At 49.9% G+C, this 12,293-nt stretch overlaps 2 protein-coding genes across 2 annotated transcripts in view; both read left to right on the top strand.

The window, feature by feature from the left end:
* The window catches only part of LOC143834116 (uncharacterized), a 34,546-nt gene extending 25,052 nt beyond the window's left edge, over positions 1-9,494 (top strand). The window contains exons 2-4 of the mRNA XM_077330717.1: positions 6,182-6,308; positions 7,339-7,455; positions 8,646-9,494. Coding sequence (XP_077186832.1) covers positions 6,203-6,308; positions 7,339-7,455; positions 8,646-9,106 — 684 coding nt within the window. The 5' untranslated portion in view covers positions 6,182-6,202 and the 3' untranslated portion in view covers positions 9,107-9,494. The remainder of the gene's footprint in view (positions 1-6,181; positions 6,309-7,338; positions 7,456-8,645) is intronic.
* LOC143833963 (uncharacterized) overlaps positions 736-12,293 on the top strand; it is a 28,534-nt gene continuing 16,976 nt past the window's right edge. The window contains exons 1-2 of the mRNA XM_077330353.1: positions 736-846; positions 2,977-3,576. Of these exons, the coding sequence (XP_077186468.1) occupies positions 2,995-3,576 (582 nt within the window). The 5' untranslated portion in view covers positions 736-846; positions 2,977-2,994. The remainder of the gene's footprint in view (positions 847-2,976; positions 3,577-12,293) is intronic.

The following is a 12,293-nucleotide window of genomic DNA, read 5'->3' as shown; positions in this document are numbered from 1 at the left end:
TCCGCACAACAACCCTGAGAGGCAGGCCAGGCTGAGAAGCTGCAACTGGTCCACGGTTGCCCAGTGAGCTTCTGTGGCAGAGCAGGGAGTCCCACCTGGGTCTTAAATATGGGAGACCTCCAGACGACCCCTTAAGACAGGGGTAGTCAAACTGCGGCCCTCCAGATGTCCATGGACTACAATTCCCAGAAGCCCCTGCCAGCATTTGCTGGCAGGGGATCATGGGAATTGTAGTCCATGGACATCTGGAGGGCCGCAGTTTGACTACCCCTGCCTTAAGAACTCATATACAAGAGTGGTTTTGTTGTCACCCTCTGAATGCAGACAAGTTCTTCTGGATCAGCCTGGCAGGGAGCAGCGGCTGGCTTCCCTTTTGCCTGAGGTCAGACATTTGTTCACCCAGACCCTCTAGTCCAGGGGTAGTCAAACTGCGGCCCTCCAGATGTCCATGGACTACAATTCCCAGGAGCCCCTGCCAGCATTCGCTGGCAGGGGCTCCTGGGAATTGTAGTCCATGGACATCTGGAGGGCCGCAGTTTGACTACCCCTGCTCTATTCCCTGCGAAGGCGAGGACTGCAAAAAGGTTAGTTTTCAAGGCGCCCCACCAACCCTCCTCCCTCTCTGGGTTTGCTCCCACAAGGAGCCCACCTGCCCTTCTGCACTGAGACCAGGGAATGACGGGGAGGCCAGGAAGGGGTTAAGGCAACCGAGTTCTGAGTCCCAGAGTGGCCACGTGGGAAGGCGAGCCCACAGAAAGGCTCCTTCCTGTCCTTTTGCAGAAGGCAGCTGTTTGCATCCTCCTTTTTGCCTCTTGCAGCTTCTGGTGCTCCGGGATCGGCAGGCAGGTGAGGCGGAGGGCAGGTGAGCCACAGGTGCATGCGGGAGGAGGGAAGATCCTGCCCACCTGGCCGGGTTGCTTTGCTTCTCCTGGCCCCAAGATCAGGGTCCCCGTGGGAGGTTTGCTTCCAGTTGCAGAGAGGTTGAGATATGTAGAGCTGCATGGGCAGCTGTGTTACTCTGTCAGGGTACAAAAAAGCCAGAGTCCAGTAGGGCCTTCGAGACTAATAGGACCTCTTGAGTTCAGGGGGCGATAGCAAATAATAATTTTTTTTAGATTTCAGAACTGAGAAAGTTTTCCAAGTTTAAATTCAGCGGCACCTTGAAGGCCAGCAAAGTTTAGTTCCAGGTAGAAGCTTTCATGTGCATAGCTCGCTTCTTCAGGTACAGGAGAAACAATCATCCATTAATTTACTACGATGATTGACCAGATTAATTACTGAAGCAATCCCAGATTAAGTAATAATGCTTAAGAGAGTGAAACAAACAACAGAGTAAATCTTCCTATAAAACCATATCAGTTTCAATAAAACCACATCATTGAATTATACCATTAACAGTTTAAGGCAGTGGGATAATATAACAAAATTTATGGCTTTTGGGGGCTAGGCCAGGATCCTGTATTAAAAGCCAACTAGGCATATTAGTGCTGGGGGTGACCGAGGGCAAAAGAAGAAGGGGACGACAGAGAATGAGGTGGCTGGATGGAGTCACTGAAGCAGTCGGTGCAAACTTAAATGGACTCCGGGGAATGGTAGAGGACAGGAAGGCCTGGAGGATCATTGTCCAGGGGTTCGCGATGGGTCGGACACGACTTCGCACCTAACAACAAGAACAAGGCATGTTAGGCCACTTTTAAGAGCTGTCTCAGGGTTCCTGCCTGAGAGCATTTTCATGAGCTTGGGGGTTCCCTGGCTAGCAGGGGAACGGAATATCCTCAGCCATTAGAAAGGGGGCATGTTAATTGCCAGGAAGAGCTGGCTAGAATCAAGGTGCATGATAATTGCTGTAAATTGCCCTGAGTAAGCATACAAATGCTAGAGTTAACAGATTGCAGAAGAAGAACAGGGGCGCATTTAAGACCAATGAAGTTTTATTCAAGATATCAGCTTTTGTGTGCACACCCACTTCCTCAGATACAATGGAGAAGATTTTGGGATTAGTGGCAGCCCCAAGATCAACGAAAGTCAACTCAGGGCACCAGCAGGGAGGGAGGAGGCTAGTTCTGTGCAGGTGCATGCTCCCCATCTATACCTTGTGCCTAAGAGCCACTGACTAACCTCTGCTCCAATGGTTCATCCAATCCCCTCTTGAGGCTGTCTCCTTGTAGTCACCACTTCCTGTGGCAGCAATGAATTCTTGCACAGTTTCTAGTTCTGCCTACTAAATTGACAAAGAAATGCAGACAGCAAGTTGTTTACTGCATCCTTCAACACGCGTACTTAATGGTGCTCTCTAACATTTCTTGCAATGATGGCCTTCATCAAAAACTCAAGAAGGGCTGTGCTGGATTTCAGCAGTCCAGGATCCTGTTTCCTTCAGGAAGCATCCAGCAGGATCTCTCCCCTGCTGCCATCACCCAGCAATGGATGATCAAGGGTACACTGCCTCTGAAACGGGAGGTTCTGTTTAGCCACCATTAGCGCTGAAATTCATACGACGTGTCCGATGAATTTATCGAACGCCCTTTTAACCCCATCTAAGCAAGTCGCCGTTGCTGCATCTACATTACTAGATTTTGGAGCGTACCAGAATTTGGAGGCTTCACTCCAAGCATTTCCCTGCAGAGAGAGCCAGCTTGGGGTAGTGGTTAAGAGTGGCAGTCTCTACTCTGGAGAACTTGGTTTGACTGATTGGATGACTGACCTTCAGCCAGCCACAGTTCTCTCAGAGCTCTCTCAGACCCACCTACCTGACGGGGTTTTTGTTATGGGGTGAGGAAAGGAAGGAGATTGTAAGCTTCTTTGAGACTCCTTCGGGTAGTAAGAAGTGGGATACACAAAAACAGCTGTTCCTCTATTATGGTTTTTGTTTCCATTTTTTTTCTTGCCCACGGAAGAGTGTAGTACTATCGGAAAACATCATCAGGTCCCACCTTTCATTGAGGAACCCTGATGTTTCAACATCTTGTTTGGAAGGTTCCTTCAAAGGAAGAAATGGAAACAGCAGACGGTCTCACAACGGGGAGGAGCGGCAAACACGAGCTAGAGGAAAAGCTTTCCCAAAATTGGGATGCCCAGTTCCAGGAATTCCTGAAGACCCTTCAGTCTCCCTGCCCTAGAGGGGGTGGCCCACAACGGCCTGAATCGAGTACAGCTCCAGCAGCTTCTGAGGGCCTGACTGAGCCTGATGGGTTGGGGGCTTCCCAGCCCCGGCCAATTCCCACTGGAGAAGCAAAGCAGGACCATGAAGGGAAGGAGAAGAGAATCCGAACTTGGGATGCCATCCGGGTAGAAATGTGGCGTTCGCGCTTCAGGACACTCGCCTACCAAGAACTGGAGGGCCCTCGGGAGACCTGCCGGCAGCTGCAGGAGCTGTGCTGCCAGTGGCTGAGGCCCAAGAGGCACAGCAAGGAGCAGATCCTGGACCAGCTGGCCCTCGAGCAGTTCTTGGCTGTCCTGCCCCCAGAGATGCAGCTCTGGGTCAGGGAGAACAATCCAGAGAACTGCGCCCAAGCGGTGAGCCTGGCGGAGGAGTTCCTGAAAGCACAGCAAGGTGCCAAGGGGAGGGAACCACAGGTGAGAATAAGACGCATCCCAAGCCAGAAATATGAGGTTGTCCCAAAAGAAGCCCCTTCCCCCTTTGTGGAATAACCAGAACCCACAATAAAATGAAGCATAAAGCCAGAACCAAGTTCGAGTCTAAGGCTCTCTCAACCTCACCTTCCACACAGGGTGTCTCTTATGGGGAGAGGAAGGGAAGGCGACTGGAAGCCGCTTTGGGGCTCCTTCGGGCAGTGAAAAGCAGGGTACAAAAACCAACTCATGTTCATCTTGTACGTGAGACTCTCAAAGAATCCCAGAGTTGCTATGCAGAGGAAGGCCGGGGAAAACCACCTCTGGATTTCTCTGGCCTTGAAAATTCTCTGGGGTTGTGCTTTCCACCACCACCCCTCTCCCCCCCAACCGGAGAACCCCCAGGGGGGCTGAAGGAGGCAGGGGTGCCACCTTTGGTGAAGAAACCATCTCTGGATCTCCATGGGCCTGCCAGCTACCACCCTGTCTTGCACCTAGTCTTTCTAGGTAAAGGTATCCCCTGTGCAAGCACCGAGTCATGTCTGACCCTTGGGGTGACGCCCTCCAGCGTTTTCATGGCAGACTCAATACGGGGTGGTTTGCCAGTGCCTTCCCCAGTCATTACCGTTTACCCCCAGCAAGCTGGGTACTCATTTTACCGACCTCGGAAGGATGGAAGGCTGAGTCATAGAATCATAGAATCATAGAGTTGGAAGGGACCATACAGGCCATCTAGTCCAACCCCCTGCTCAACGCAGGATTAGCCCTAAGCATCCTAAAGCATCCAAGAAAAGTGTGTATCCAACCTTTGCTTGAAGACTGCCAGTGAGGGGGAGCTCACCACCTCCTTAGGCAGCCTATTCCACTGCTGAACTACTCTGACTGAGAAAAACTTTTTCCTGATATCTAGCCTATATCGTTGTACTTGAAGTTTAAACCCATTACTGCGTGTCCTTTCCTCTGCAGCCAGCAGAAACAGCATCCTGCCCTCCTCCAAGTGACAACCTTTCAAATACTTAAAGAGGGCTATCATGTCCCCTCTCAACCTCCTTTTCTCCAGGCTGAACATTCCCAAGTCCCTCAACCTATCTTCATAGGGCTTGGTCCCTTGGCCCCAGATCATCTTCGTCGCTCTCCTCTGTACCCTTTCAATTTTATCGATGTCCTTCTTGAAGTGAGGCCTCCAGAACTGCACACAGTACTCCAGGTGTGGTCTGACCAGTGCCGTATACAATGGGACTATGACATCTTGTGATTTTGATGTGATGGCTCTGTTGATACAGCCCAAAATGGCATTTGCCTTTTTTACCGCTGCATCACACTGCCTGCTCATGTTTAGTTTACAATCCACAAGTATCCCAAGGTCTCGTTCACACACAGTGCTACCTAGAAGCGTATCCCCCATCCAGTAGGCATGCTTTTCATTTTTCTGACCCAGATGCAGAACTTTACACTTATCTTTATTAAATTGCATCTTGTTCTCATTTGCCCATTTTTCCATTGTGTTCAGATCTCGTTGAACTCTGTCTCTATCTTCCGGAGTATTTGCCAGTCCTCCCAATTTGGTGTCATCTGCAAACTTGATGAGTAGTCCCTCCACCCCCTCATCTAGATCATTAATAAATATGTTAAAAAGTACCGGGCCGAGCACCGAACCCTGAGGTACCCCGCTACTCACCTCTCTCCAGTCTGATGAAACACCATTGACAACAACTCTTTGAGTGCGGTTCTCTAACCAATTCCCTATCCACCTAACGATCTGAAAATCCAGATTGCAGTCCTTCAACTTATCCATCAGAACATCATGGGGAACCTTGTCAAAAGCTTTACTAAAATCCAAGTAAATGACATCAACCGAATTTCCCCGATCCAGCAAACCTTGGATCAAGTCAACCTTGAGCCGGCTGCTGGGATCGAACTCCCAGCCTCATGGGCGGAGCTTTCAGACTGCATTTCTGCTGCCTTGCCACTCTGCGCCACAAGAGGCTCGTACCAGCCTTTCTAGGTAAGCTGTGGAAAGAGCTGCCGTGGGCCAATTCATTCCTGGATGACACTTTGGCCCTGGATCCAGCCCAGTCGGGCTTCCGGCCTGGTTATGCCGTTGAAACAGCGCTGGCGGCCCTGGTAGATGACCTCCTTCACCCGCAGGACCAAGGCGGGTCAGCATCTCTGGTATTGCTTGATTTTACAGCTGTGCTTGACACAATAGGCCATGGGCTACTAGCTAGCTGCCTTGCTGCCACCGCCCTCCAGTGGCCGATCTCTTTTCTTCGGGGTCGCAGAGAGGAGAGGCTAGCAATTGGAGACAACCCATCGTGTCGCTGTCAACTCCCAGGCGGGGTGCCACAAGGAGCAGTTCTCTCCGCAATCCTGTTTAATATCTTTATGTGCCCTCTTGCCCGGCTGGTACGGAGGTTCGGACTGGGATGTCATCAGTACACCGATGATGCCCAACTCTTCCACTTGATGGATGGCCCTCTTGACTCACCCCCAGACTCATGAGCCAGATGTCTGGAAGTACTGATGGAATGGCTCAAGCCTCCCTCTTTATGTCTGCACAGTTCTTTGCCCGCCTCCTGATTTCATTTTTAATTCCTCCCCCCTGCAGAATACGGCCTCGTCAAAAGGCATGTTTGTAAATCGTCTCAAGAGAAGGGAGGAATTGCCGGGAGGAGCGAAGAAGCCACGTTTGATGGAAGCCAAGCAGGGCGTTGATGGAAGCGCAAACGTTTCAGGTGAGACTTACCGGGCAGGGCCGGTCTTAATGAATTCCTGAAGGTGTTCCGGCCCCAGCCAAAGTGCTCTGTAGACAACGGCAGCAGTTAGGTATTTCTGAAATTGCACAGGAAGGGATTAAAACCTGGCTGTAATTGGCCTGCTGCCTTTCTGGATGCCTCTTCTAGTCATTGGCTGACCTGCTGTGATGTCATGGGTGGGGGAAGCTACCAGAAACAGTAAATTTTGCCCAAAGCATTTGGCCTTTTGCATGGAAAAGCAGGTTCCGCTGGGGCTGAGTGCCTATAATAGCAAAGCTGGGAGTCACTTTTAGGTGGCAAGGCAAGGCAAAGACCAACAGAAGCCAAATTTCCTAGTTGCTGAAGGGGAATCTTCTCTTTATCCCATTCAGTGTATCTCCAAAAGGATATTGCAGAGCTGGAAACATCCTCTCAGTCTCAAAGCCGGGAGGCAACCTCAGGAGAAGGCTTCAGTCCCCCCTGCCCTGTTGTTGGCCCTCCAGAGGAACTGGTTGGCCCCGAGTGAGGCAGGATGCTGGACTAGATAGACCACTGGCATTTGCTGGCAGGGGCTCATGGGAATTGTAGTCCATGGACATCTGGAGGACCACAGGTTGACTATCCCTGTCTTAAACCATCCAGCCTTCTTTCTTCCTTCCCCCCCCCCCCCCCAAGAGGTAGGCTGAAGTGGGTTCTCACTTTTCCCCATGTTTTTATATCATGTTATGATTGTGATTGGAATTTTTGTGTCCTTTTAACTGGGTTTTCAATTGTTTTTATGGACTTACGTAATCCGCCACGAGCCAGCTTCGGGAGTGGCGGGGAATAAATATAAAAATAAAATAATAATAGCAATCCAAAATCCTGAACACGGTTTCACCGTTGTCGAACAATAGGTCGTCCATCTGTCACTCTGTTGACAATCGGTGTCCGATTTATTTTGGCCAGCATGCCAATCGTACTGTCATTCACTAATCTCAAGCAACATCACCTAAATTTACTTCTGGATTCTCCCCGTTTCCTCCAGCAGGCGATGAACAACTGGGCGAGATTGAGGAGGAGCCAAAGCCTTTTTTAGAAAGCCCTGAGGAGGAGGAATCTCAGGAGAAGACATCGGAAGCGGTCCAAGAGAATGATTCCCCTCAAGGTAAAAAAGGCGAGGAGAATCCAGGCAGGGCAGAGAGTCAGAACAGAAATAATCATGAGATGGTAGCTGCTGAATCTGTATTTTTCTGAAGGAAAGACATAGTGAAGCCACAGCCCTGCAGCAAGTAAACAGTATGAGATTCGAAGCACCTGGGAAAAGCTTTGGTCAAATTCCGCACCTTTTAACTCCTGAGAATAGCCATGCGGGAGGGAGAATGTACAAATGCTGGCGTTGTGGCCAAAGCTTTGGTAGCAACTTAGAGCTTGTGTCCCACGAGAGAACCCACACAAGAGAAACTATACATGTGCCCACTGTGGAGAAAGCGAGAGAACCCTCACAGAGCAGAAGCCCCACAAATGCTCACACTGTGGGAAGACCTTTGGCTCAAACTCACAAGAGGGAAAAGGAATTGAGGGGAAACCTTACAAGTGTGCTGTTTGTGGGGAAAACTTCAGGAAAATCTCAAATCTCAAAAGCCACCAGAGCATCTAAATGGGTGAGAAACCGTGCAGCTGTTCCCACTGCGGGGAATCTTTCTGTTGGGAGGTGACACTCAAGCACCCAAGAAGATCCGCACAACTTTGTCCTTGCACTGTGAGGAAAGTGTCAGCCAAAATTCGGACCTTTATCAAACATGAGCGAACCGACATGGCAAAGGAGGCATTTGTGCCTTTTGCCTGTGGGAAAGCTTTCAGAGTCAGTGCAGGACTGGCTGCGCATTACTTCAGGTACAGGGAACCGTCATTAATTTGTTTTTTATGCTCATTGACTGGAATATCAAATATCATATACAGTATTAGTGTAATAAGAGCCAGCTTGGTGTAGTGGTTAGGAGTGCGGACTTCTAATCTGGCAAACTGGGTTGGATTCCCCGTTCCTCCTCCACATGCAGCCAGCTGGGTGACCTATGACTAGTCTGGGTTACCTAGAGAAGGGGGCAGAGGTGAAGCTCTTAAGAGTCTTCCTGCACTTTTCTCCAAACGATGGGAAACTATGCTTAAACAGCTCACAGGTGACATTCAGAATCTTGCACAAAGCTTCACCTTTGTCAAACAATTGGTGGTCCATCCATCAGTCTTTTGACAATGGGTGTCTGATTGATTTTCGCCAGCTTAGCAATGTCACTGTCGGTCACTAATCTCAAGGAACGCCACCTAAGTTTACTTCCGGGTTCTCCCTTTTTCCTTCAGCGGGCCATGGGCGGCTGAGCAAAACCGAGGAGGAGGAGGGGAAGGCTTCCTTGGAGAGCCCTGAGGAGGAGGGACAGCAGGAAACGACAACAGAAACAGCGAAAGAGAACGCTTCCCCCTGTGTTTGGAAAGGAGAGGAAACTCCAACATGCTCCAAATGCGGGAGAACCTTCTGGCAGCGTTCGGACCAGACGGACTGCGCTGGAGAGAAGTGTTCCGAGTGCTGGAGATGCCAAGACTTGAGCTCCGATCTGGCCGTCCAGGCGAGAAAGTGTATGGAGGAAAAGCCGTTCAGTTGCTCGGTTTGCGAGAAGAGCTTTCATTATGTCTGGGATTTTCTCAAGCACCAGAGCATCCACAAAAGTGTTCAGCCACTCCTGTGCGGGGTCTGTGGGCGGAACATCGGGAGAACGCCCACAGGGCACCGACCGTACAAATGTGTGGATTGTGAGAAGAGGTAGATTTGGTGCTTGGTCGATCTCGTTAGCGTTACGGCCTTGACACCGGGAGGTGGCATAGGGTCGTGGTTCGCCATGACACTATTACGTGACCTTGGGTGTTACTTAAAATAGACCTATGTAAGCTCCCTGGCTCAGTTCTATTTTGCTACGGTGTTCCAGAAAGATTAATACAAGGAGGTTTGCTTGCATAGTGCTGCGTGCACACGGGAACGGGGTATATTTTGTCCCTAACAACTGAAGTGTGGTTGACCCCCCCCTACCCCTGCCCCCCCCCCAACATCTTCTCAACTTTTCATTTTCTTTCTCTGTGGGTGTTTAAGTTAACAGCGCAGTCGTGTGGTAGGGACTTTTTTGTTTTTCAATAAAAATCCTATTTCTATTAATTTCAGAGTCTGCCTTTGGCTGAAATTTTTGGCTAGCTCCTCCCCACCCCCTCCACCCCCCCGGCATCAATTGGTGGAGCATCCTGCTTGTTACTACCTCCCACAAAGCTAAGTCTCCTAAATTGCAAATTTCCCTATCATAAAATTCAGGAGACAGGTCTATTTTAGGCAGTGCAAGCTAGTCTCACTTGAACCTTACTATGCAAGTAAAGCGAAGGAGAGAAGGGATATACCAAGCCTACTCTTTGGGTTAAGTTAGCTACTTTTTCTGTCTGCTTCTCCTTGCCTTTTGAAATCCCTATATAAGCTTGTTGGGGCAGGAATCCATGTTTTGCTTACGATTCTGTGCAAACAATCTGTCCCACTTAATATTTCTGTTAAGGCCTTGGAGGAGGAGCATGTCTCATGGCCTCAGCACTGCACACCCACTCAGGGCGGCTGTCCCGCCCCTGAGTGCCTCCTCCTCCAACCAGCTTGCCTGCCTGTCCAGCAGCCAGCCAATCGCCTTCCATCCCCCAGCCCTGACCACCCCTCCTCCTTCCACTTCCCTCAGAGGCTCGGAGGCTTGCTGGGGGGCAAACGGTAATGACTGGGGAAGGCACTGGCAAACCACCCCGTATTGAGTCTGCCATGAAAACGCTGGAGGGCGTCACCCCAAGGGTCAGACACGACCCGGTGCTTGCACAGGGGATGCCTTTACCTTTAACAAAGACCGATCGGACCGCTGGGAGAGTGTCCTGTTTTCATTTTTGGAATTCCCATCTGGGAATGTTCTTTAAACATTTATAGAAGCTCTGTTGCCATGGAAATTGCCTAACAAGAGAAGAGTAACTCTTAGGGCTGAACTTGTGAATTGTGGAACTGATTTGATAGGGGAATAGCCAGGGTTGCCGGTTCCAAGTCGGGAAATACCTGGAGATTTTGGGAATGAAGCCTGAGGAGGCTAGAGTTTGGGGAGGGGCTTCAGTGGACATAATGCCATCAACCCCATCTTCCAAAGCCACAATGTTCCCTGTCGCCTGGAGATCTCCAGTCCCCACCTGGAGATTCTAAAACCTAGGGATAGTCCACGACCCCCCTGCACACTGCTGGCTGAATACGGCCAGTCATGCTTCTACACACGATTGAGGCTTGTCTGGAAGCAGCAGTGGTGGGACGAGGTGCATCTCTCATCCTGAGGACCCCATTTCTCTTCTCCCTCTCCCAGGGGCAGGAGATACACGCACACCCAGGGTCCAGCAGAAAATGCCTGCTGATAAGGGGGAGGGTTTAATATTTCTTTCATCCTACAGACTTCTGACACCCCTCTTCCTACAGTTTCTAGGGACGCCCTCTCTCCCACAACAGCATTTCAGGATTTTATGCTGTAGGGGGGGAGGCATCAGCAAAGAACCTCACGACATAATCCCCATAACAATACAACCCCGTAACGTTGGAGCATATGCCTATGTGATACCTTATAATTTGCATTAAGCCTTCTTCAAACTCAAAGAACATATATAGAGGAGTAATCACTGAAGAAATACTGGGAAAACGGGCCCCCGTTCTGGTTACTCTACCCAGGGGTAGTCAACCTGTGGTCCTCCAGATGTCCATGGACTACGATTCCCACGAGCCCCTGCCAGCAAATGCTGGTGGACTACCCCTGCTCTACACATTGGAATAAACTTTTGAGAGACTTATTGAGCACATAAGAATTAATTTCTCAGCCTCTTGGTTTCCCTTGCTTTCTTGTAGGTGGGGGGGGGGAGCATCAGCAGACACTGTCCATAGGGCTCACTCAGTATGTGAATATATTTCCCTCTCCTGTCAGTTTCCCCAGCCTGAGGAGAGGCCCTGGGTCCACTTTCCCTGAAGGGAACAGCAGATCTACTTTCCTTCATCGCATTTTGTGTTTTACAGTTTTTCCTCTCTCCAGTTGGTTGCTGAATGGCGATTGGGAGCTAGATGGCCCATGCAAATTCTTCTTCTACAGTCGCTCCGCTGGCTGCTCACCTGTTTCAGTTTAAAGTCTCGCAAAACAAGAAATGAGTTCCTGTAGAAAAGACCCAAATCGTAAAATAAATGACAACGCCACACAATAAAGAAGAAATGGTGTTTCTCGAATGTAGCCTAGATGTTTTCATATTCTCCACAGAATTCTTCCCAGAATGTAGTCCGGTACAACTATGTTTTCAAACTGCTTTCCCCAGCGAGCAAGAACATAATTCACTTTAAGTTACGTTCCAGATGTTCCAAAGACAGGATCAATCTTTCAAATAGCACCACCTTCTGTTCTGGAGACATTTCAATAGGAGTGAAAAAACCTCTCCTAGCTTGGTCCCCAAGAGAGAGGGCTTGTCACTCCTACTGAAATTGTGCATTCTCTGCAGCAACATCCAGAGTTGAAGGTATAGCTAATTCAGTCCCTTGATGGGGGGGGGGGGGGAGACCTGAGAGAGGGAGTTAGGGAGACCAGCCATTCTTAACAAGGGCTTTGTAGTCCCCCTGGGGGGGCCCTGGCACATTTGAAGGGGGCCACAGACTAGAAAATGTAGAGAAGGTTTGATGGGGGGCCCTGGGAGCTGAGCCAATGAAATACACTTTTTTGTCCCATATGACATCATTGATGGGTAGAAAGTTTGACTTTCATCCAGACTGTATGCAGTACAGGTTCTGTGTACCTCAAGGACCCTCTGCTTGTCGATATCCCATAAAGAGCAACACGTTCCATCCACTCAAACAGGCTGGTGATCCCTGGCCTCAAAGAAGTCCGCCTGGCCTCAGCAAGAGCCAGGGCCTTTTCAACTGTAGCTCCAACCTGG

This window comes from Paroedura picta, chromosome 3 (assembly GCF_049243985.1).
Source record: "Paroedura picta isolate Pp20150507F chromosome 3, Ppicta_v3.0, whole genome shotgun sequence".
NCBI classification, from domain to species: Eukaryota; Metazoa; Chordata; class Lepidosauria; order Squamata; family Gekkonidae; genus Paroedura; species Paroedura picta.
Note: the sequence above shows the minus strand (reverse complement) of the source record. Positions and strands in the feature narration are given on the sequence as shown.